Here is a 24327-nt window from a genome sequence, read left to right as displayed (position 1 = left end):
CACAGAAATTCTAGAACCCCAGTCAGATCATATATAATGCTTGACTGATTAAATTAGCCTTATTATTAAATATAAGAAACCTGGAGAATTCTAAAGAGGAGTTGAACTTGGTTTTCAAATGCAAACCTTTCACTTCTACACGACTCTCTTTTCAGAAACATAAGTCACTTTACCAAGCTGCCTAGGAAATGTGCCCATGATTGCCCCCTTTGGAAAAAAAAGAGTCACTTGAGAAAAGGGCAAGTTCTTTTTAAAATCCTCACCTACACGACTACTGAAAAGCTTGCACCTCTTCCTCTGCTCTCACATTGTCCATTCACCTTGCCACCATTCTCGAGGGCTGTAAGGGATTCCATCTTGTCATGGAACAGAAATGACACATTTTGCCTTCACAGACATGGAATACTTACAAGGTGATTTTGGGAGGAGTGAACTGTATGAACTGGAGTGGAGCAGGAGAGAAGAAAAGCCAGATAAGTAGCCAGCCCACTGGAGAACACCAAAACCAGTGGTTAGGAGTTCTGGATTGTACTTTCCCAAGCACTTAGTACAATGCTCAATAAGCTCACGGTAAGCACTCAATAAATGCCATTGGTGATGATGAGGATGATGATAATATTTCCTGTGAGATTCGATGGAGAACAACTGGGGAATTTTGAGGAGAGAGAAATGTTGACAGGCATTTTTTAAAGTTGACACTTGAAATTGAATGAAGAGGGGAAAGACTGAATGCCAGGAGACCAGGAAGAAGGCAACCAATCAGTAGTACTTACTCTGAGCCTTTGGGAGCATACAGTAGAATTAATAGATACAATCCCCGCTCTCAAAGAGATTTCAATCTAGTGGAGGAGACAAATACCACAAGTGAAGAGAGTGTGAACCAGGCTGAAGTCATAAGGGTGAAAGGATAGATATGGATCCATTAAATAGGAAGAAGAACAACTGTCAGGAAGTAGAGATAAGCTGAATACGGAAGGAAAATGAAAGAGAGGGGTCCAAGATAATACCAGGTTTTCCCAGAAAATTCTACCAATCAAACAATCAGTAGTATTTATCGAGTGCTTACTGCATGCAGAACACTGTACTAAGCGTTTGGGAGAGTATAATAAAACAGAGTTGGTAGATATGTTCCTAGAAAGTTAAAAAGATAGAGATAGGAGTGAAAGTGAGGTGGTAAGTTTGGGGCATACTAACCACGAGGGGCAGGTAAGTCATCCAGAAAGAAATGCCCCAAAGACGCCTCTACTCCCTCCTACCTAGACCGCCCATTGATAGGCAGGGATTGGCTCTACTTGTTGCTGAATTGTACTTTTCAAGCGCTTAGTACAGTGCTCTACACACAATAAGTGCTCAGTAAATATGACTGAATAAATGAATGACTGTGAGCTCTCTGCGGGACAGGGATTGTGTCCAATCTGATAACCTTGTATCTACCCCTAGTGCTTAGAACAGTGCTTGGCACATAGCAAGGGCTTAACAAATACCATCAATGAAATAGCACACTGCACAGTGGGTGAGAGGTCTGGGCTGGAGATGGAGATTTGGGAAGCATCTGCATAAAAGTGGTAGTTGAAACCCCACGGTTCCTGGAGATAGGGATTGGAGAGCAAGAAGAGGAGAGGACCCAGAACTGAGTCTTGGGGGTTAATCAAAACTGAAGGGGGAGGAGAGAAAGAGCCAGGAAAAGAAACTGAGAAGGAACAGTCTGCGAAGTAGGCCGAAAACCACAAGTACAGAGCTTGTAATGACAAAGGATGCAGAGAAAGCTTCTATGAAAAGAGGACGTCTTTCATCTCGAAAGTGATTGGAAGGTCAAGGGGAAAAGACAGAGAAGAGACCATTAGATTTCTTTTTCTTTAATGGTATTGTAAAGTACTTACTATGTGCCAGATTCTGAACTAAGCGCTGGGGTAGATACAAGATAATTGGGTGGGATACCGTCCCTCTCCCCTACGGGGCTCACATTCTTAATCCTCATTTAACTGATGAGGTAACTGAGGCATGCAGAAATTAAGCGACTTGCCCAAGGTCACACAACAGACAAGTGGCAGAGCCGGGATCAGAACCCAGGTCCCTCTGACTTTGAGGCCCACGCCCTATCCACTAGGCCACACTGCTTCTCAAGGGGCCACCGGAAATCTTGGGGAGCACAGACTCAGTAGAATCACGAGGAGAGTCGTCAATCATGCCATTTTATAGCCAACGGCCTGATATTCACCGGATCCGTCTCCAGGCCAAAACCAAGAAAGTAGACACCTCTATGTCTAGAATTTCTATTTCAAAATGCCCAGGATAAGTTCTGCAAATTTCCACCTTTCGGGAGCATGTGTTTCTGTCGTAAATTGCATTACCTCTGTTCCCCGGGCCGAGATTTCAACGAGAGCGACTGTCGTCTTACCAAGCGGCCAGGGAGCTGACGGTAGTAAATAATGGTGGTGTTGAGGGAAAGGATCCTAAAGACTTGGGAGGGGAGGGTGGAGAAGGTGGCCGGGAGGAGCAAAGGAATTTAGGCAAGGAGGAAGAACACAGTGTATGGCCATTGTGAGAAGGAGCTGAAAATCCGTTCAATTCAGTAGATTCGGCTAGCAAGTTGGGGTAGAGTCACTAATAATAATAGTAATAATAACTGTGGTATTTGTTAAACGCTTACTATGTGCCAGGCACTATACACAGTCCCTGTCCCACATGGGGCTCACGGTCTTCATCCCCATTTTAGAGATGAGGTAACTGAGGCACAGAGAAGTGAAGTGACTCGCCCAAGGCCAGAGAGCAGAAAAGGAGCAGAGCCGGGATTAGAACGCAAGACCGTCTGACTCCCAGGCCCGGGCTCTATCCATTAGGCCACGCTGCTTCTCCTCAGTAGCTGTCTGAGCTCAGGTCTGTCGATGTCAAGTGTTTTTGTATGTTCTAAAAATAGAGCAACGAGGTTTTAGTTTGTCTCCCTATAGTTCTCTTATATCTGTCCTGCTGCCAAGATCCTGTCTGCCTTCCGGCATTTTGGCCTGGTAAGAGTGACTAGTGTAGACTCCTAGGATTACTTCCTGACTCTCTTACATACCACACTCCTGTTGATCTGCCATTGACAGAAAGTTGGCCAAAAGAGAGGAAACAAAGCAGGTAGCTTTGGTTAAATGGCCCCTTTTCAGGATGGAGAAGTTTAAAGAATGGAGATCAATGCCAGGACCGGTTTTACTTTACAGAACCCTATAAATTATCAGGAAATGCCCTGCAGAAAGACCTCCGAAAGCTAAGTGGAACAAAACATGGCAGATGAACTTCACTGGGAGCAAGGAGGAGGAGCTACACCTTGGGGAAAATAATCCAAATTACAACTCCACGACGTTGGGCACAGAGCTATCAGTCACATCCCAGAAGACTGACCTTGGCGTCGGGATTAACTGTTCTTTGAGATCATCTGTCCTCGATTCTGACTCAAATTGACCAGACTGGCCATATGAATACCGAGCATCATCAGGAAAGGAATAGAAAAACCCAACGAAATATAAAATCAAACTATAAACCACTTTATAAAGTTATGATATGATATATGATATGTAGTTAGGAAATACAGAAAGTTCAGAAAAGGAAAGTCCCAAGCTCCTCGGCTAGCCTTCCGGCAAGTAGCGTGGCTTAAAGGCAAGAGCACGGGCTTGGGAGCCAGAGGTCGTGGGTTCTAATCCCGGCTCCGCCACTTGTCAGCTGTGTGACTTTGGGCCAGTCACTTCACTTCTCTGGTCCTCAGTTATCTCATCTGTAAAATGGGGATTAAGAATGTGAGCCCCATCTGGGACAACCTGATAACCTTGTATCCACCCCCAGTGTTTAGAACAGTGCTTGGCACATAGTAAGTGCTTAACAAACACCATTATTATTATGGTTATTATTAATATTGGTCTAGCCAAGTTTTTCCCATCCAATAGTGGTAAGTTTGTTTTGACTTGTTTTTATCCCTAACTTCTTCCTTGGCCCGGTTCCTATCGAATTTACTTAAACTTTGTAGAGCTCATTTTCCAATCCGCTAGGGCACACCGAACTTTTTTCCTAAAGCCCAATTTTTATGTCATCTGCCAAATAGAGGAACTGAGTTTCAGTCAGTCAATGAATCATATTTACTGAGCGCTTACTGTGTGTGGCAGTACAACGTAACAACACAACAGACACGTTCGTCTGTTAAAGCATCCATTTAATTCACCTATTCCACCTTTAAAGTTTCTTCTCTAGATGAGAGCCGAGGTCAGGCCGGCAAAATCCAGAGTCTGTGGGTTGTGGCTCGGTTCTGTATGGCCGGCTGAGGACAGCTTAGAGATTGCAGACAAGCGGACGGACGCTTCAGCTCCCCGGCCGGCAGAATGCTTCCTGCTCCAGACTCAGGTGGCATCGTGGCTTAGTGGAATAAGCCCGGGCTTGGAAGTCAGAGGTCGTGGGTTCTAATCCCGGCTCCGCCACTTATCAGCTGTGTGACTTTGGGCAAGTCACTTCACTTCTGTGGGCCTCAGTTCCCTCATCTGTAAAATAGGGATTGAGACTGTGAGCCCCATGTGGGACAGGGATGGTGTCCAACTTGATTTGCTTGTATCCACCCCAGCGCTTAGTACAGTGCCTGGCACCTAGTAAGCACTTAACAAACAAATACCGTTATTATTATCGTTGTGGTGGTGTTTACGGGGGCCACTCCCTGGATTTCTGAGAGGCTCCTTTGAAGTTACCCCAATCCAGGGACCCTGGTGAGCCGCTCCCAGCAGCAGAAGTGTTAGGGACCCTTCCCGTCCAGACCAAGGAGCTGGAGACTGATGGCACATGTGACAAAGACAGAGCCTTAACTGCATCTCTCGATAATAATAATAATAATTGCAGCATTTAAGCCCTTACTGTGTGCCAGGCCCTGTACTAAGCGCTGGGGTGGATACAAGCAAACTGGGTTGGACGCAGTCCCTGTCCCACGTGGGGCTCACAGTCTCAAACCTCATTTTACAGTTGAGGTAACTGAGGCACAGAGAAGGAAAGTAATGGCCACAGAGCGGACAAGTGACGGAGCGGGGATTAGAACCCATGACTTTCTGACTCCCGGGCCCGTGCTCTATTCATTACACCATACTGCTTCTCTTGCTACTGCTGCTGGCTGAGAGGAGATCTTCCAAGTGACTGGGTGTGAGCCAGAAAGAAACTGTGACTGCGTGTGTATGTGTGAAGGAGAGCGAGAAAGTGTATACGTTTGCATGAGTGAGGGTGTGAAATGAAAGAGTATGGGTGAGTGTGTGCATCGGTCTTTCCCTTTATTTCTCCCTCTCTCCCTCTCTTGCCTTTTCGTCCCTCCACAAGACCTTCTCCAACCGTGGGCTTCCTTTAGATAGCAACGCACTAGGTCGACGATGAACACGCATGCTCTTCTCCTACAACGCGGGGACTGTGTGTCCTCGAGAAACCTCGCGCCTAGGAAAACTGACAGGGTCCAAAGCAGTATGCACGAGTGCGTCTGCTTCTTCATACGCCACACTGCGCCGTAACCCCACAGAGGCCAGTTGTCGAAAGAATGTTCCTTAATTCTGCCATTGTTTTCCATCCAAAAATGCACAGGGAAAAAACACACCTTCTGGCACAACTGAGCGTTTTAATGATTTGCAGCTTGTTCAAAAAAACACAGCCCACGTATGAATGTATAAACGACGTAAGTAACCCCTCCACAGGAATGAGTTTGAAATGCCTGTCCTAGTTAATGGCTCCGAAGTCCGCCAATCATCCCCCTTGCCAAAAATGCTCACGACTGAATTAGCAGCATAGCGAACGGATATTCTCTCAGCCCTTGGGTATGTAGCAGCTCGGGGCCAAAACCATGCACAACCCCTTCTAGAGGTCTCGTAAGGCCGCTGCCCTTCATCGAGGGTCAATTTCCAATGCACAGAAGAACAGCAAAGAGAACGCTGAATTCTCATCCTACCTCTTAGAGATACCCCTACTGTGCCAGCTGTCATTTCGGCAGGCCATCAGGCATCATCTCATCATCAGTTCTTATGAACTGTATTCCCCGGGCATTATACCGCACAGTAGAACAGAGGCCCGAGCCTTTTCTCTGGGAAGCTTTTGTCCGAGAGGATGTAAAAAGGGGATTCTGCTTTTCTTTCTGTGTCTCCGTTGATGAGAACCATTTTATATTACGTTTTATTTCCCTGAAGGGAAGAGGTGGAGGTCAGGGCTGGATGATCATTTGGTTGTTTTTGGGCGGCTGGGATCTGTGTCTGCTTCCATTCACTTGGTTTCGTGGAGGAGGCGGGATTTTTAAGGTGGGTTTAGAAGGCAGAGATAAAGTTACCTTTAAGGAGAGGGGTGGTCCTTTAGAACCAGGGGCTGGGTGGAGAACAGGCCCAGAGCATGCCAGAGGCCAAGGTGGGCTAGGTGAACAAAAAGAAGGATGACCCTTTTTTTCTTTAATGGTATATGATAAGCGCTTACTATGTGTCAAACACTGTTCTAAGCACTGAGGAAGATCAAGCGAACTGGGTTGGACACAGTCCCTGTCCCGCATGGTGCTCTCAGGATAAGTGCAAGGGAGAACAGGAGAACTGAGGCCCAAAGAAATTAAGGGCCGTGCCCAAGGTCACACAGAGAGCACTGGGCAGAGTCAGGTTTAGAACCCAAGTCCTCTGACTGCCAGCCCTGTGTTCTTACCACTAGGCCACGCTGCTTCTGCAACCTGACCAGAAGGCAAGAAGCGGACACTACCAACTCTCAATTTCTCAATTTTATTTCTTTTCCGACTTTCTCCTGGAGGCCACCGCTTGACCACTTCCCTGCTCCTTGGCACTTCTACCGGAAGGGAAGTAGAAAAGAAATAGCAACTTCTGTGAACGATTCCCTACGCAGGAGACGTGCCGTTCATTTTGGAAAAACTTTCCGGCCCTTTCCAGGTCTTCCGGTAACGTGAGCACGGGGTTTGCTCCAAAAACATCCTAGTGCCAATAAATGTATCTCTGTGCCTACAGTTGTCTTTCCTCTCAGACTGTGGGGACCTCCGCAGTAACTACTTACTGCGGGCAGAATACTGTACTAAGCACTGGGAGAGAGACCCAGGTGGGAATTAGACACGGGTCTCTGTCTACAAAGACAATCATCGCCTTATTTTAGGTGAAATATTCATGACCATCTGATGTTACATGCCCAGGTTTGGTTTTTTGTTGTTTTTTTCTCCTGGTAAAGCCAGGAGAGAACGGGAAGTCGGTTTCGCTGCAGGGACCTGAGATCCGGCATAGCATTAAGGTAGGAATACCTGTTATGGAACAGTAGACGATATGAGGAGCCACCTTGTTGATATCTTCATATCCCAGGCCCATTTCAAGCAGCTTGCCAGGGACGTAGTTTTCCACCAATACATCACAGGCAGCTGCAAGCTGAAAGGATAAGCAAAGATGAGTCAGATTTTGGTTTACCGGACTTCCAGAAGTTAAGCAAGTTCCTCACATGATAGAGCTAGAAATTTCAGTCAACAATGCGGGCCCTGGCTTCGTTTCAACGCAGACGTCCAGGAAAGTGTTTCAGTAGATAACTGGGCTCAAATGATTTCTATAACCCTAGATCTGTGGAAGCAGCTGGCCTAGTGGAAAGAGCACGGGCCTGGGAGTCGGGGGACCTGCGTTCTCAACCCGGCTCTGCCACTTGTCTGCTGTGTGACCTGGGGCAAGTCACTTTGCTTCTCTGTGCCTCAGTTCCTTCATCTGTAAAGTGGGGATTAGGACCGTGAGCCCCATGTGGGACACTGACTGTGTCCATCCCGATCACCTTGTATCTACCTCAGGGCTGAGAACAGTGCCTGGTACACAGTCAGCACTTAACAAATACCATGCCTCAGTTTCCTCATTTATAAAATACCTGTTCTCCCTCCTCCTTTGACTGTGAACCCCACAGGGGAAAGGGACTGGACCGAACCCGAATATCTTAATACAGTATTTGGGGCCTAATGCCTAACGAATACCTCTATTATCATCACCATCGTCATTATTATTTCAAGTTCCTCTTAGATGTGATATTACCAGGTGAACGTAACCTAGTCGAATTCGTCATTAATCAAATGTTAGGATAGTAAAAGAATGAAGGCTCTCGACCCCTGCCATTTACCTTAAACAATGCAAACTCCTAAATTATACTTAACTGTCCAAATGGTTTTTGGAGGAGTGGAAACAGAAAAATCAGAGTCAGGAGAGAGTCAGCGAGGCACATGCGATTTAACAAAATTGGTAAACGCTATTTCATTGTAATGTTCCCCTGTCCTTTGCCCACATCTTGTCTCTCATTATAAAGAATAATTCTCTTCTCTGTTGTCCGTAACTTTGACTGTAAACTTCTAGGGATTCAGGCCAGGTCTTGTTTAGCTTAGATTTTGTACATCAGCCATAAAATACACACGGAACCTTAATAAATGCCAATTCTGACCCCAAAGTGCTTTTGCTCTTCGGAGTTCTCTGACCCTGAGAAATTGAAGTCTTTGAAAATGACTTCACGAAGTTTTTTCTAAAGCACTGAACTGTAGCTCATATTCAATGACAAGGGACTGAAAGCACTCGACAGAAAAGCGTTAGGTCAGATTCCCTACTTTGAACTTGAGGTTTCTCTGCCAGGAAAAAGGTTAATCACCTTGTCTGATCTCAGACCAGAATCGGATCACTTGACTTCCACTTCAGTGCTTTTTCCACTTGACGATGTTTCTTGTACAACAAATTAAGGAGGAAAGAATTCTAATTTAACTATAAGTAAAGAAAAATAGCCATTTAATGCAAACCATAAGGGGACTTAAAAGTGAACTGAAACAGAATTTAAAGAAATCACTCTGTCTACTGTCAACCTATCCCCCAGGGATGCCGTGAGGATTAACAAGTTGACGCAGCGGGGGGGGGGGGGGGGGGGGGGGCGTCTTTGAAAGGTAAGATGAAAAGCGCTACCTACATCTCCAATCGTGCCATAGGTGTGACAATATTAAGATGTAGAGGCGTATTTAATAAACTCCTCTAAAGGGACCTGTCCCTAGTTGGCCTAGCTGATGAAGGAGAAGTCTTTTTCTGGAGTGATCAGATGTCCGGCTGATTGCAAGGCATAATATTTGGAACGGGTTCTACGAACTAGACTCATTATATCAGCAATCGCCACCACCACCAGTCTTAGCGAAGAGTTTGTTTTGCAACGCTTTGAGCCAAAGAAAGAATATAAGCCAGGAAGTATTCCACAGGGGAGACAGAAACAAATTCTCATTCAGACAGTCCCGGCACATAACTTATGAATGGCATAACTGGCTGGGAGCAGGAGACGTGAATAATGTTCACAGACAAACGACGCAGTTCAACATGAGGTGAAAATGTGGTTTCAACTCATGAATCAGACTCAAAGGCAAATCGGCCCTGTGATGTGAACCTCAAATTATCACAATCTGGCTGAGAAAACCATCGGAATCCAACATTTGGGACTTTTGTTGGGTTTTTCTGTTGTTGTTGCTGTTCTTTTTTCTTTTTTCTTTTTCTTTTTTTTTTTTAACATCCACTGTTCCCTCTGGTATTGAGAAAATAAAAAAAGAACTAAATCACCTCTTGTTTTGGTACAAGCTACACTCCCAGGCATAATGTTTGGGCACCCTCTGGTGTCGCTTAAGCAGCAGTTCCTAAATTTCCTTCCCAGACTCAAACGTATTCCGATTGGCCCTGCACTAGCTGATGGGACCCTTTTTTTTCCCTTTCCTTTCAAACTACTTACTGAAGAGATGTGAACAGCCCTCTCAGGGGGACTTATTCATCCCCATACAAAAATCTATTGTAATTTTGGAGGATAATGGGGGTATAAAAAGGAGACGAGACAACAAAATCAAGGCCTAAACATCCCGGGGGCACCAATAGCCAAGTTTCCTTTAAAACTTGCATTTCGGCTCCAATCTTACTTCTCCTAAGACGGGCCAGGTTCCTGCTTGTAGGAAGGGGAGTGGGAAAGGGATCCAGGCCAAGCAAAAGACCATTTCTGCTGGGACACCTTCACCAGGCTTGAACCAAAATTACCCACAGCTCCGCCACGAGCCAGAACGGAACTTTCTCCTCAGGCCGATCCTCCCAAATTTCCTCTCTCTCTCTCTCACGCATATACACACACACACACATATCCAATACACTGGGAGCTCCTTCCAGCTCAACGAGATGCCATCACCCTCGCGTACCCTTGAAACAGACATTCAGAAACCGTCAACTGAGGCTGACTATTCTACTATTCTCTGGAAGGCAATAGACGTCCCTGAGCACTTGGAGAAGTCCAAGGGAAGTGATAACGTCTGGCTTATTGGCAAGAGCCCGGGCTTGGGAGTCAGAGGTCGTGGGTTCTAATCCCGGCTCGGCCACCTCTCTGCTGTGTGACTCTGGGCAAGTCACTTAACTTCTCTGTGCCTCCGTTATCTCATCTGTAAAATGAGGGTGAAGACTGAGAGCCCCACCTGGGACACCTGATTACCTTGTATCTATAGCAGCGCTTGGAACAGTGCTTGGCATATAGTAAGCGCTTAACAAACACCATCTTTTTTTTTTTTAATTTACTCTCCCTAGTGTTTAGTACAGCACTCTACACATAGAAGGTGTTCAGTAAATACTACTGAGACTTCTTTTTTTCCCTCTCTCTCTCTCTACGGCTGATGATTGAGCCTTTGATTACCTTAGCCATTTTCCATCTGTCTCACCGGGTTTGCCTTTGCCCCGATCAGCCTTTCTCTCCTTACACTGTGCAAAGAGAAAGAGAGTCTCTGTCTGGGTATCTCTCTCATGTGGCTTGATCTTTCTGTCACCCTTCTGCCCACTTTTGCGTTATCTCTGGGTGGGGGTGGCTCTGAGAGTTTTTCTCTCACTTCTCCCCGTCACCTTCCTCCCACAGAGGCGAGTTCATTCATTCATTCATTCATTCATTCAGTCGTATTTATTGAGCGTTTACTGTGTGCAGAGCACTGTATTAAGAGCTTGGGAGAGTACAATACAACAATAAACAGGCACGTTCTCTACCCACGACAAGCTTACAGTCTAGAGCGGGGGAGACAGACATCAATACAAATAAATAACGTTACATAAGTTCTTCCTTCAAGGGTCCCATCGAACCCTTTTTCTTCCGCTCGCCGCTCGACTCCTCAGCTGGGCAGGAAGGCAGCCAGAGTCGGGTGGGGGGCAGGGCCCGTATCTACCAACTCTGTTGTATTGTTCTCTTCCAAGCGCTTAGTACAAGCTTTGCGCTCAGTAAGCACTCAATGCCACTGACTTCCTTTTTTATGGTATTTGTTAACCACTTACTATGTGCCAGGCACCGTACTAAACGCTGGTGTAGATGCAAGCTGACCAGGTCGGACACAGTCCCTGTCCCACATGGGGCTCACAGTCTTAATCCCCATTTTTATGGATGAGGTAACTGAGGCACTGAAAAGTGAAATGACTTGACCGAGGTCGCCCAGCAGACAAGCGGCGGGGCCAGGATGGGAATTCTAGGCCTGTGCCCTATCCACTAGGCCAGCTTCTCAACTGACATGGTTTGTTCTATTTTTATTCCATGCTAATTGCCTCCTTTGCTCTTTTTGGCCAGGGCAGGAAATCTGACCTTCTTCGTGTTTTACATGGGGAAAAGCCATCCCGCTTATGGCTCAGAGACTCTTCAACCAATTATCCAAGGGTTTTCTCACTGTTATTCTCCTGCATGCAACTAGTCTAAGAAATTACCTGTATAAAAAGTATACTGTACCTCTTTGACAATCTTCACTCCACTTGGATCTTTAATATCGATGGCTATACTCTGAAGACAAAAAGGGTTTTTAAGTTAGAGTTTTCCAGGATCACTGATTCATTCACTCTTCAAACTAATTCTTTTTCCTCCCAGAATCATTTTAAATTCTCTCCAGCAATATTCGACAAATATAATGTCAAGACAGAGCAAAGCCTTCGTCAGGCATCTTTTGGGACAAAGTTGGATCCTGACCAAGTGCACCCTTCAAATTAAAAGGCACAGTCAGTTCTCGGCAAAGGGTCCGAGGGGGGCCTATTCCTGCAAAGCCCAAGAGAAGGAAAGTCTGTGGTGTCACACGGACCCCTAAACTAGTCACCACGTGTGTGGTCACAACCGGTTCTTCCAAGGTGACATCGCGTTCTATGTAGACTCACCCACGTGGTCGGAAGACCGTCTCTTAATTCCCGCCATGGCCTCCCAGCCAAACTGATCGGTGAAAAATCTGCATTATGGGAGAGCTAAGGATTACTAATGCAGGAGATGGTGATTCTCCAAGGGATATCCCTGGGTGGCCCGTTCTTTTACGGAACCCCGACTGTACCTATAGAGCGATTCAGGAAAACCTAGGCTCATCGTGTCTTTCGGAGGGGAAATACTGACTCCGTCATCTTCCTACCTTTTTATTGCGGTTGACGCTGAGAAAATAAGTGCTTTCTGTCCCCACGAAGGGGGGTCCCCAGGTCCGCGTGTCATCTCCAGATCCTGGAAACAGAGTGGTTCCCTTCAGGGTCTCTGCAAAATGACGAAGCCCCTCCACCCCCGACCCTCCGACCCCAGCCTGGAACTCCCTCCCCCTTGTTATCCAGCAGATCTTCCCTGTCCCCATCTTCAAAGCCCTATTTAAATCACATCTCTGTTGTGGGCAGGGATTGTCTCTCTTTATTGCCTTTCTCAAGTACCAAGTACAGTGCTCTGCACATAATAAGTGCTAAATAAATATGATTGAATGAATGAATGAATGAAGCTATTCTGACCAATCTCTCATGTCGCACAGTATTTTCCTTTCTACTGCATCACTAATGCACTTGAGTCTGCACCCCCTAAGCGATTAGGGATTCAGCCCACCCCCTATAGTACTTTCTCTCTCTCTCTCTCTCTCTCTGTTTATATATATATATAGAGAGAGAGAGAGAGCGGACGCACAAGAGCAATATCAGATATAGATATATCCTTATACCCTGTTACTTCTCTTCCCTATCATTTATCTTAGGTGTCTGTCTTCCCTGCTATATTGTGGGGAGGGAGGGTGTCTACTACACTGTATTCTCCCAAGCCAGTGCTCTGCACAGAGTAGCATTTGATACATACTATTGATTGAACGAAGCTCAATTGGCCAGGTTGGGAAGCAGCGAGTCCTAGTGGAAAGGGTACGGGGCCATAAATATTCTTACATTTTACTATTTCCCCTATCCCTAATCCACTTGAATGTCTGTGTCCCCCTGTAGACCGTAAGCTCCTCGTGGGGAGGGATCATGCATTTACCGACCCTGTTGTGTTGTGTCTTCCCAAGGGTTTAGAACAGTATTCTGCATAGAGTAAAAGCTCACTAAATACCCCTGATTGATTAAGGGCTAAAAAATCTTGGTGGGAAAAGAGAACTACAAACATACCCAGATCTTTAAACTGCCATAACAGTAGTGCCATTGCAATAACAATAATAACAATAATGGTATTTGTTAAGCACTTATTAGGTGCCAGACACCGTACAAAGCACTGAGTAAAGGTATGCATTGAGGAAGGGTCTGCCTTAAATGCTTGGGAAGTACCACGGCGGAATTACCATTTCTTTTCCCAGAGAAAAACTCACGATTTACCTGGTCTTTCCACTTTAATAACTTCCGCTCCGAGGTCTCCTAGATTCATAGTGGCAAAAGGTCCAGCCAGCACTCTGCAAGGTGAACAGCGATGCCCGCATTCATTATTCTTTCACCAGACGTACACTGGATTATTCAGCCTAAAAATCAGCGGCTGCCCTGGAACCCAGATTCCTAAATACAAACCTTGTTAGATCTAGAATTTTCACATCTTCCAGGGGCTTCACATTAGCGGGACCTAACGAAACAGAAAAATCACATTTTATTCTCCAATCTATGAAGAGTAAGGAGGCACTTACTAATGTCAGGCACCGGACTAAATGCTGGGGTGATAATAATAATCATAGTAATAATAATAATGGTGTTTCTTAAGTGGTTACTTTATGCCAGACACTGTACTGAGCTCTGGGGTAGATAGAAGCAAATCGGGTTGGACGCAGCCTCTGTCCTGCATAGGGCTCACCGTCTTAATCCCCATTTTACAGATGAGGTAACCGAGGCACAGAGAAGTGAAGCTACAAAGCCGGCATTCGAACCCCGGTCCTTCTGACTCCCAGGCTAATTAGCAATGGGCCACACTTTGAAGAATTTTAAAAACTCAGCTCTCAAAGAAGTGGTATTTAAAAACAAGCAGCTACCAAAACTTCTAATTTAAACAAGAGGAGATGTGTGCTTAGTTCAGGGATAATTGTCAATTCTTCAATATTTAGGTCAAAATCGGGTCTAAATATTTTCTCTCAGCTTTTTTTTTTTTTAACAATCCCCCAGCTAAGGAGTGGGACTAGGACTCTGTCTGTATCTTATATCAACTAATGGTATTTAGTGAGTGCTTACTGTGTACAGAGCCCTGTACTAAGTGCTTGAGAGAGTACAACAGAGCTGGCAGACACGATCCCTCCTCCCACAAGACGTTTATAATCCATAAGGGGAGATGGATGTTAAAATAGATTAGGGATAAGGGTAAAAGTAGAGTATCAATCCCAGTGCCTAGCAGAGTGCTTAACCCAATCGTACTAAACGCTGGGGCGGAGACAAGAAAATCAGGTCACACAGAGTCACAGTCCCCCGGTGGAGCTCACAGTCTTAAATGGGAGAATGGAGATTAAATATCCATTTTACAGGTGAGGAAAGTGAGGTACATAGATAAGAAGTGACCTGCCCAAGGTCGCACAGCAGTGACAGAGGCAGGATTGGAGCTCAGATTCCCTGAATCCCAAGCCCGTGCTTTCCCCACTAGGCCAGGCGGCTGCACCGTCCTTTTTGTAAAGATTTCCATTTCTTAAGAAAAAAGGAAGTTGTTCTAAAACCTTCACCTTCAGTTTTCTGAATCCAAAAGGCCGAGCTTCCCCTAACGGGTGAGATTTCCACAAAACCGTACCGGAGAACTAGAGAAGGACGGAAAGGGGCACTGACGGAGATCGAAAAGGTCAGTTCGGGTCTTGCTGACCCGTGGATCTCTTAGCGGTATTAGTACACACTCCTAGGTTGGTCAACAAAACAAACCGCCCCACAGAGTGTGGTAAACTTTTTAGAAAGTCTGGGAAACATTTGGAAAGTTTCTCCAACAGTGAGAATGCACAGAAGTTAGTCACGGAGACCTCGTCACGTTTTCAGAGGGACTTTTCACGGAAGGAGAGCGACGACTGTCACGGAATCACTTTAGGAAAAATTAACTAGGGGTGAAGTAGGAAAAATGAACTAGGGGTGAAGTAGGAAAAATTAACGAGGGTTGAAGTCCACTGCGGGTGGCTACCTTTGTGCCCACATTAGAAACTTGTAAAAAACCAACCCCCTGCAGTGGATCTGGCTTGGAAGTGACATGAACACTAGAAACAGCGTGGCCTAGTGTGAAGAGCCCGGGCCCGGCAGTCAGAAGACCTGGGATCTAATCAAGAAATCAATCAGTAGTATTTGTTGAGCGCTCACTATGTGCAGCACACTGTACTGTTTGGGAGAGCGCAACGGAGCAATATAGCGGACTCCTTCATTTCCGGCTCCGCCGCTCGTCTGCTGTGTGACCTGGGGCAAGTCACTCGACGTCTCTGTCCCTCGGTTACCTCATCTGTAAAATGGGCATTGAGACGGTGAGCCTTATAAGTGATTATCTGTTGCCGACTTGTTCATCCCAAGCGCTTAGTACAGTGCTCTGCACATAGTAAGCGCTCAATAAATACTATTGAATGATTAGACCGTAAGCCCGTCAATGGGCAGGGACTGTATCTGTTGCCGATTTGTCCATTCCAAGCGCTTAGTACAGTACTCTGCACATAATAAGCACTCAATAAATACTACTGAATGAATGAATAAGGGGCAGGGACTGTGTCCAACCTGACTACCTTGTATCCACCCCAGTGCTTAGCATACAGTAAGGGGTTAACAAGTACCAATTTAAAAAAAAGCTCCCCTACAGCTATACTAATAATAATAATATTGACGGCATTTAAGCGTTTACTATGTGCAAAGCACTGTTCTAAGCGCTGGAGGGATACAAGGTGATCAGGTCCCACTTGGGGCTCACAGTCTTAACCCCCATTTTCCAGGCAATAATAATAACGTTGGTATTTGTAAAGCACTTACTATGTGCAAAGCACCGTTCTAAGCGCAGGGGTAGATACAGGGTCATCAGGTCGTCCCACATGAGGCTCACAGTTAATCCCCATTTTCCAGATGAGGTCACTGAGGCACAGAGAAGTGAAGCGACTCGCCCAAAGTCACACTGCTGACAGGTGGCGGAGCTGGGATTAGAACCCGTGACCTCTGACTCCCAAGCCGGGGCTCTTTCCACTAAGTCACACTGATAATAATAATAATAATAATAATAACTAATATATCATCCTCTGGAACTCCCACGATGGTAAAACAGACTCGCTGCCACCCTTCGGATGGATTTTTCATTCACACGATTGCATTTATCGAGCGCTCACCGCGTGCCGAGCACTGTATACTAAGCGCTTGGGAAAGTACACTACGATAAGAAACAGCGACAGTCCCTGCCCACAACGGGCTCACAGTCTAGTTCGGCAGGGGGTGGGAGGGGGGAAGGTCAGGACAAATAAACAGACATGGGTATAAATAAATAAAATGACGGCTGGAGTCATAACGCCGTGGAGCCGTGGTGGGGGGAGAGCAAAGGGCGTAAGTCAGGGCGACGCAGAAAGGTGTGGGAGATGAGGAAGAGTGACTGGCAGGTGGGCACGCAGGCTCACAAAGGCACAAGCGCAGGTGAAAACGCACCCACGTTTATGCCCCCAGGTGCCCCCCCAGTGGCCTTCCCATCTGTGTAGCAGGGGCAGGGGCGGAGCACGGCCTAGTCAGAAGGTCCTGGGTTCTAATCCCGGCTCCGCCACTTGTCTGCTGTGCCACCTGGGGCAGATCACTTCACTTCCCTGGGCCTCCGTGGAAACCGTGAGCCCCACGTGGGACAGGGACTGGGCCCAACCCCATTTGTTCCTATTATAATAATAATAATAATAACGTTGGCATTTGTTAAGCGCTTACTATGTGCAGAGCACTGTTCTAAGCGCTGGGGGAGACACGGGGGAAATCAGGTTGTCCCACATGGGGCTCACAGTCTTTAATCCCCATTTTACAGATGGGGTAACTGAGGCCCAGAGAAGTGAAGTGACTTGCCCACAGTCACCCAGCTGACAAGGGGCAGAGCTGGGATTCGAACTCATGACCTCTGACTCCAAAGCCCACGCTCTTTCCACTGAGCCACGCTGCTTCTATCTACCCCGGCGCCTAGTGGAGTGCCCGGCGCGTAGTAAGCGCTTAACCGACACCATTATTGCTATTATTATTAGAGCCCGGGCAGGGGGTGGGGGCAGAGGCAACAATAACAACAATGTTAAGCGCTCACTCGGTGCCAGGACCGTTCCGAGCGCTGGGATAGACACGGGGTCATCAGGCTGTCCCGGGTGGGGCTCACAGTCTCAATCCCCATTTTCCAGATGAGGTCACCGAGGCACGGAGAAGCGAAGCGGCCGGCCCAAAGTGGCACACCTGACGAGGGGTGGGGCGGGGATTAGAACCCACGACCTCTGATGCCCAAACCCGGACGGAAGGCCAGGGCCAGAGGCTGGAGCAGGGGTGGGGGCAGGGGCAGGGCCCGGGGCAGGAATGGGGGCAGGGGCAAGGAATGGGAGAGGGGGCGGGAGGCGGGGGGCAAGGGCAAGGATGGGGGCAGGGGCAAGGAATGAGGAGGGGGAAGGGGCAAGGATGGGGGCAGGGGCAAGGGACGGAGGAGGGGGCAAGGGGCAGGGGCAAGGATGGGGGAAGAGCAGGGGGCAAAGGCGAGGATGGGGGAAGGGCAGGGGGTAAGGGCAAGGATGGGGCAGGGGCAGGGATGGGGGAAGAGCAGGGGGCACGGACGGAGCAGGGGGCAGGGGCAAGGATGGGGGACGAGCAGGGGGCAAGGGCAAGGATGGGGCAGGGGCAAGGATGGGGGAAGAGCAGGGGGCAAGGGCAAGGATGGGGCAGGGGGCAGGGGCAAGGATGGGTGAAGGGCAGGGGCAGGGATGGGGGAAGGGCAGGGGGCAAGGGCAAGGATGGGGCAGGGGCAGGGGCAGGGATGGGGCAGGGGGCAGGGGCAAGGATGGGGGAAGAGCAGGGGGCAAGGACAAGGATGGGGCAGGGGCAAGGATGGGGGAAGAGCAGGGGGCAAGGACGGAGCAGGGGGCAGGGGCAAGGATGGGAGAAGAGCAGGGGGCAAAGGCGAGGATGGGAGAAGGGCAGGGGGTAAGGGCAAGGATGGGGCAGGGGGCAGGGGCAGGGATGGGGCAGGGGGCAGGGGCAAGGATGGGGGAAGAGCAGGGGGCAAGGGCAAGGATGGGGGAAGAGCAGGGGGCAAGGGCAAGGATGGGGCAGGGGGCAGGGGCAAGGATGGGGGAAGGGCAGGGGCAGGGATGGGGGAAGAGCAGGGGGCAAGGACGGAGCAGGGGGCAGGGGCAAGGATGGGAGAAGAGCAGGGGGCAAAGGCGAGGATGGGAGAAGGGCAGGGGGGTAAGGGCAAGGATGGGGCAGGGGGCAGGGGCAAGGATGGGGGAAGAGCAGGGGCAGGGATGGGGGAAGAGCAGGGGGCAAGGGCAAGGATGGGGGAAGAGCAGGGGGCAAGGGCAAGGATGGGGCAGGGGGCAGAGCAGGGAGCAAGGGGCAGGGGCGAGGACGGGGGATGGGGCGGGGGGCGAGGACGGGGTCGGGGGGGGGGCTACCTGGGCGCGGGCGGCCGGTGGCCAGCGTCCTCCCGCCGCGGCGGCCGGGGAGGCGGCGCAGCAGCCCGCACAGCGCCATGCCCACGGGCGGGGGGGGGGAGGGGGGAAGGGGGGAGGGTAGAGAGGGAGAGACACCGAGAGGCGCGAGCCCCGCCTCCCCCGCGCGCGCGAGCCCCGCCTCCCCCGCGCGCGCGAGCCCCGCCCCCCCCCCCGGCGCGCGAGCCCCGCCCCCTCGCGCTCGCGCGCGCGCGCCGCCGGGGCCGGTGGGAAGCGGCGCGAGGGGCCGCCGTCCAATGGGCCGCCGAGGCGCTGGGTCCGGCGGCCAATGAGAGGCGTCGGGCGGAGCGGGCGCCTGGGCGGCCCGAGCGGCGGAGGCGCGGGATGCGGCGCCGCCCGCCTTTCCGCTCCCCGCCCGGCCCGGGCCCGGGCCCGCGGCCGCCCGGAGACCTGTGCGGGGGCCGCCTCCCCGCCGCCGCCCCGCCCGGCCCCCGGCCCTCGCCGCCCTACGGACCCCCGAGGCCGCCGCCGCCCTACGGCGGGGGAGGGGGCGGCGGCGGTGGCGGCGGGGGGGGGCCGGGGGGCCGCGCAGGCGCAGACGCTGAGCCCGCGCTTCCCGGGGCCCCGCCCCCTCCCCCCGCTCCGCCCCTCCCCCGGGCCCCGCTCCCCGCCTTACCCGCCCGGGCCCCGCCAGGTACGTTCAGTAGGGGATCGTCGAAGGGTTTGACGCTGTGCGAAGCACTGTGCTAAACGCTGGGGGGGACAAGGAGAAGAAGGGTGGGATTTTTGTTAAGCGCTTACTATGTGCTAAGCGCTGGACCCGGGGGGGGGGGGGTAGAATGATAAACATCGTGGGATTTTGTTAAGCGCTTACTATGTGCTAAGCGCTGGGTCGGGGAGGGTAGGATGATAAACATCGTGGGATTTTTGTTAAGCGCTTACTATGTGCTAAGCGCTGGACGGGGGGTGGGGAGAATGATAAGGATGGGATTTTGTTAAGTGCTTACTATGTGCTAAGCGCTGGACCGGGGAGGGTAGGATGATAAGAATAGTGGGATTTTTGTTAAGCGCTTACTATGTGCTAAGCGCTGGGCCGGGGAGGGTAGGATGATAAGAATAGTGGGATTTTTGTTAAGCGCTTACTATGTGCTAAGCGCTGGGCCGGGGAGGGTAGGATGATAAGAATAGTGGGATTTTGTTAAGCGCTTACTATGTGCTAAGCGCTGGGCCGGGGAGGGGGAGTAGAAGGATGAGTGGTGGGATTTGGTAGGCGCTTACTATGGGGCCAAGCACTGTTCTAAGCGCTGGGAGGGGAGGGGGAGAATGAGAAGAAAGGTGGGATTTGTTAAGCGCTTACTATGTGCTAAGCGCTGGGCGAGGGAGGGGGGTAGAATGAGAAGAATAGTGGGATTTATTAAGCGCTTACCATGTGCCAAGCGCTGGGCGGGGACGGGGAGAATGAGAAGAGTGGTGGGATTTGTTAAGCACTTACTATGTGCTAAGCGCTGGGCGGGGGCGGGGGGTAGAATGATGAGTGGTGGGATTGTCAGCTGTGTGACAGTGGGCAAGTCACTTCTCTGTGCCTCAGTTACCTCATCTGTAAAATGGGGATGAAGACTGTGAGCCCCACGTGGGACAACCTGATTCCCCTGTGTCTCCCCCAGCGCTTAGAACAGTGCTCGGCACATAGTAAGAGCTTAACAAATACCAACATTATTATTTGGTAGGCGCTTAGTATGTGCCAAGCACTGTTCTAAGCGCTGGGCGGAGGGGAGAATGAGAAGCGTGGTGGGATTTGTTAAGCGTTTACTCTGTGCGAAGCACTGTCCTAAGCGCTGGGGGCGGAGGGGAGAATGAGAAGAAGGGTGGGATTTGTTAAGCGCTTACTATGTGCTAAGCGCTGGACTGGGTCGGGGGTAGAATGATAAGAATAGTGGGATTTGTTAAGCGCTTACTATGTGCCAAGCACTGTTCTAAGCACTGGGGGGCAAAAATAAGAATGGTGGGATTTGTTAAGCCCTTACTGTGTGCTGGGCACTGTCCTAAGCGCTGGGGGGGTGGGGAGAATAAGAAGAATGGTGGGATTTGTTAAGTGCTTACTATGTGCTAAGCACTGTTCTAAGCGCTGGGGGCGAGGGGGGGAATAAGAAGAATGGTGGGATTTGTTAAGCGCTCACTAGGTGCCGGGCACTGTCCTAAACACTGGTGGGTGGCGGGGAGGAATAATAATAATGGTGGCATTTGTTAAGCACTTAATGTGCACTGAGCGCTGTTCTAAGCGCTGGGGGAGATACAGGGTCATCAGGTTGTCCCACTTGGGGCTCACAGGCCTCATCCCCATTTGACAGATGAGGGAACTGAGGCCCAGGGATGTCGAGCGACTCGCCCAAAGTCACCCAGCTGACGGGCGGCAGAGCCGGGATGATGATGATAATGATGATGATGTTTGTTAAGCGCTTACTATGTGCCAAGCACTGTTCTAAGCGCTGGGAGGGTACAAGGTAATCAGGTTGCTCCCCCTCCCCCCATGGGGCTCACAGTCTTCATCCCCATTTGGCAGATGAGGACACTGAGACACAGAGAAGTGGAGTGACTTGCCCAGGGTGATGCAGCAGACAGGTGGCCGAGTCGGGATCAGAACCCACGTCCTCTGACTCCCAAGCCCGGGCTCTTGCCACTGAGCCACGCTGCTTCTCCCTGTTCACGTTTATTGAGCGTTTATCGTGCGCAGAGCACTGTACTGAGCGCTTGGGAGAGTACAGTGCAAGAAGAAACGGGCGTATTCCATGCCCACGAAAGGAGAGCCAAAGGACGGGGCGGAGGGTCAAAGGTCTTGCCTCCGTTTCCCTTTCGTTCCGCTTCTTCCCCCCCGCCGAAACCTTCCAGAAGTGGTCTGACAGCAGGCCTGCCGCTGCTTTACCTTGCAGTAGGATGAAATAATAACAATGATAATAATAATAATCTGTTTTAAAGGGCCTCATGGAGTGGCGAGCCGGACAGGTAGGAAGGAAACCCACCTCCTCTGGTGGTTTATCTACTGTAAGGCAACATCAGAAGGACTTGGGGTGGTCAGCGGATGCGTAGCCTGAGGAATTTGAGAAAAAAAGTTTTTTCCGCAGTTCGGGAACACTTTTTTAAATGGTATTTAAGTGCTCGCTGTGTGTCCAGCACCATTCTAAGCAGTGGATACAAGTTAATCAGGCCAGACACGGTCCCTATCCTAAAGAGAAAGGCCTGGATGGCAGTGGGTGTGTTTGATTTGGGGTTTAAAAGTAAAACTCCCCACCCCCAGACTGTGAGCTCGTCGTGGGCGGGGATTGTGTCTCTCTCCGCTACCGTATTGTACTTTCCCACGCGCTCAGTAGAGTGCTCTGCACACAGTAAGCGCTCAAATACGATTGAATGGACTGCCCACGAGGTCGGATCCTTTTAAAATACTTGCAAAAGCAGTTGTAGCTTTCATCGAAAACCTCTGGTTGCGTGGCCGGCGCCTGTCCGGTCGGGGAACATTTAAGAAAGGGATACCGACGCAGCGCAAGAGCGCGAACCGTTGTGGCTTGGCATCAGTCGCTCAGGAGGCCTATATTAACACCCAGGGAATAATACGCGTTCTGCTTTAAGGAAACAGGCTGTTGGCGATCTCTACAAGAGTGTAGTAACACAGCATCTCAGCTCACCCTTATCTTCCCATCCCGAAGATCCCAAGCGAGGGTAGGAGAAAGAGCAGGGAACAGAACCGGGCCCCAGGCCGACGGTTACGGGCTCGTCGGCGGGGGAAGACCACCTCAGAGAACGGAGCCAAAAATGGAGCGAGGGGGGTGGAGGCCGGGATGTTCGCAGGCAAGGTTATCAGAGGCTCGCGATGTTTGGTCAAGTCACACCCATCCGCTGAACTCTTGGGCCACCTAGAACCCCATCGATTGCAGACCGGCACCGGGAAAGAAAGATTCTCTCGTTTGGAATACGATAAAAAGCGTTTCCTTACCCGTTTTCTTTTTTTCCCCGCCCTCCCCTTTTCTCCCCCCCAACCCTCCCCAAGGGGTCCCCCAGAACTTCTACGCCCTTCGGTGCGATGCAGGGCCACAAGAGATCGTCAGACAGCGTGGAGAACTATTACAGGCCTTCGATGTTTGAAGATCCCTGGGCGGGCCTGGAGCCCGTCTCGGTAACCGATGTAAATCACCAGTTCAGCAGCGAGCAGACAACCTTCACCGGTAAAAAGGGGAGGTATTTCAGTTAACATCCGGCTCAGGTGAAGCACACTCTCCATCTGTTGGGACACCCGAAGGACAGGAGATCGTGACCTTTCCTCTGAAGCCGATGGCAGTGGGATGCCTGTGAGCCAGTAGCAATCATTGTATTCCGCTTTTTTAATTGCATCCGGGACTTCTGACGAACCAGGAGGAGCAAAACGGTAGGATGGTTTCTCCTTCTGGCTAAGTGGAAGCGCCTACCGGATTTGAAGAACGAAGCAGCGTGTTCTCGGATCACCAGCATTTGAGTTGTGCCTGAAAAAAACAGATTTCGCTATTTACCTCCCACCTGGACGTGGTAGATCAAATTTGTCGGTCTAACTTTTATCGTCACCTCCTTCGGCAGAGAGTATTTTTTAAGAGTTTCCGCACTGTACCAAAAAACAGTTCATGTGTCCTGGTGTAACCCTGAGTCGGAGTAGTGTGTTTTGTTTGGGTTTGGTTTGGTTTTTTATTTGATGTGTCCCAGGAAGGGAACTACAAAAATGGGTACATTTTGTAAATAGACTCTCCTGTGCACCGTGGCTCGCCTGAATCTTGTATACCGTGATTTCCTTTGGTTAAAATTCACAGGGCAGTGGAAACACGGCTTTTAGCAAGTCTCAGGAATGTCATTTGATTTTGGAAACCTCGTTTGTCGAGCCAGCTCCGAGTGAGAAACCTCCTCTCGCCCTCTCCCCCTGTGTTCACTTTGAGACCATTTTAAATGAATTTGTATCCCCAGCCCCCCCGAGATATATGGATTGGAACAACGGACCCGTCCTCCCTGATAGTTTTTGATCGGACAGCGTGGAAACACAGAGGCCTCCGCCAGCTAAATGAAGGCAGAATCACGTGTCTGGGGCGTCAGAGGCATAGATCCCTTGCGGTAGGGGCGGGTCTTTGGGTTCGGGCAGGACCCCGAACTGGCCAGTTTGCGCGTCGCTTAGAAAGAATCCGCCTAACCCCCCGACCCCGGTCCACGACACCGCCGCGGTGCCCTCGCCGGCCGGGCCCACCTTCCGGGCTATGGCGTCGCCACCCGGTCCAGAAGAAACTCTCGGAGAAACGATGGAGGGAGGCGGTGGCTTTTTAAATGACCCAACATTCCAGGTAGCACGTTCCACAGCTGCTGACGGTGACGGAGTCAGCCATTCATCGCACCTCTGCGTCGACTGAAGTCGGTGGAAAAGTCCTACCGGATGAAGTCCATCTGCAGCAGCGAGGTTGCGAAGGACAACTTTATCCCTCCAATTGTGGGCGGGGGGGATGTTGGGTTTGGTTTTTTAGGGGTGATGTCTA

At 50.0% G+C, this 24327-nt stretch overlaps 1 protein-coding gene across 2 annotated transcripts in view; it reads right to left on the bottom strand.

Moving 5' to 3' along the window:
• The window catches only part of SUGCT (succinyl-CoA:glutarate-CoA transferase), a 325094-nt gene extending 306213 nt beyond the window's left edge, over window positions 1-18881 (bottom strand). For both annotated transcript variants that reach the window (XM_029062275.2, XM_029062276.2), the window contains exons 1-6: window positions 18797-18881; window positions 13773-13824; window positions 13587-13660; window positions 12389-12474; window positions 11731-11781; window positions 7262-7382 (exon numbers count right to left, since the gene is read on the bottom strand). In XM_029062275.2, coding sequence (XP_028918108.1) covers window positions 7262-7382; window positions 11731-11781; window positions 12389-12474; window positions 13587-13660; window positions 13773-13824; window positions 18797-18875 — 463 coding nt within the window. In that variant the 5' untranslated portion in view covers window positions 18876-18881. The remainder of the gene's footprint in view (window positions 1-7261; window positions 7383-11730; window positions 11782-12388; window positions 12475-13586; window positions 13661-13772; window positions 13825-18796) is intronic.
• Window positions 18882-24327: the final 5446 nt, after the last annotated feature.

The sequence above is a fragment of the Ornithorhynchus anatinus genome, chromosome 4 (assembly GCF_004115215.2).
Source record: "Ornithorhynchus anatinus isolate Pmale09 chromosome 4, mOrnAna1.pri.v4, whole genome shotgun sequence".
NCBI classification, from domain to species: domain Eukaryota; kingdom Metazoa; phylum Chordata; class Mammalia; order Monotremata; family Ornithorhynchidae; genus Ornithorhynchus; species Ornithorhynchus anatinus.
Note: the sequence above shows the minus strand (reverse complement) of the source record. Positions and strands in the feature narration are given on the sequence as shown.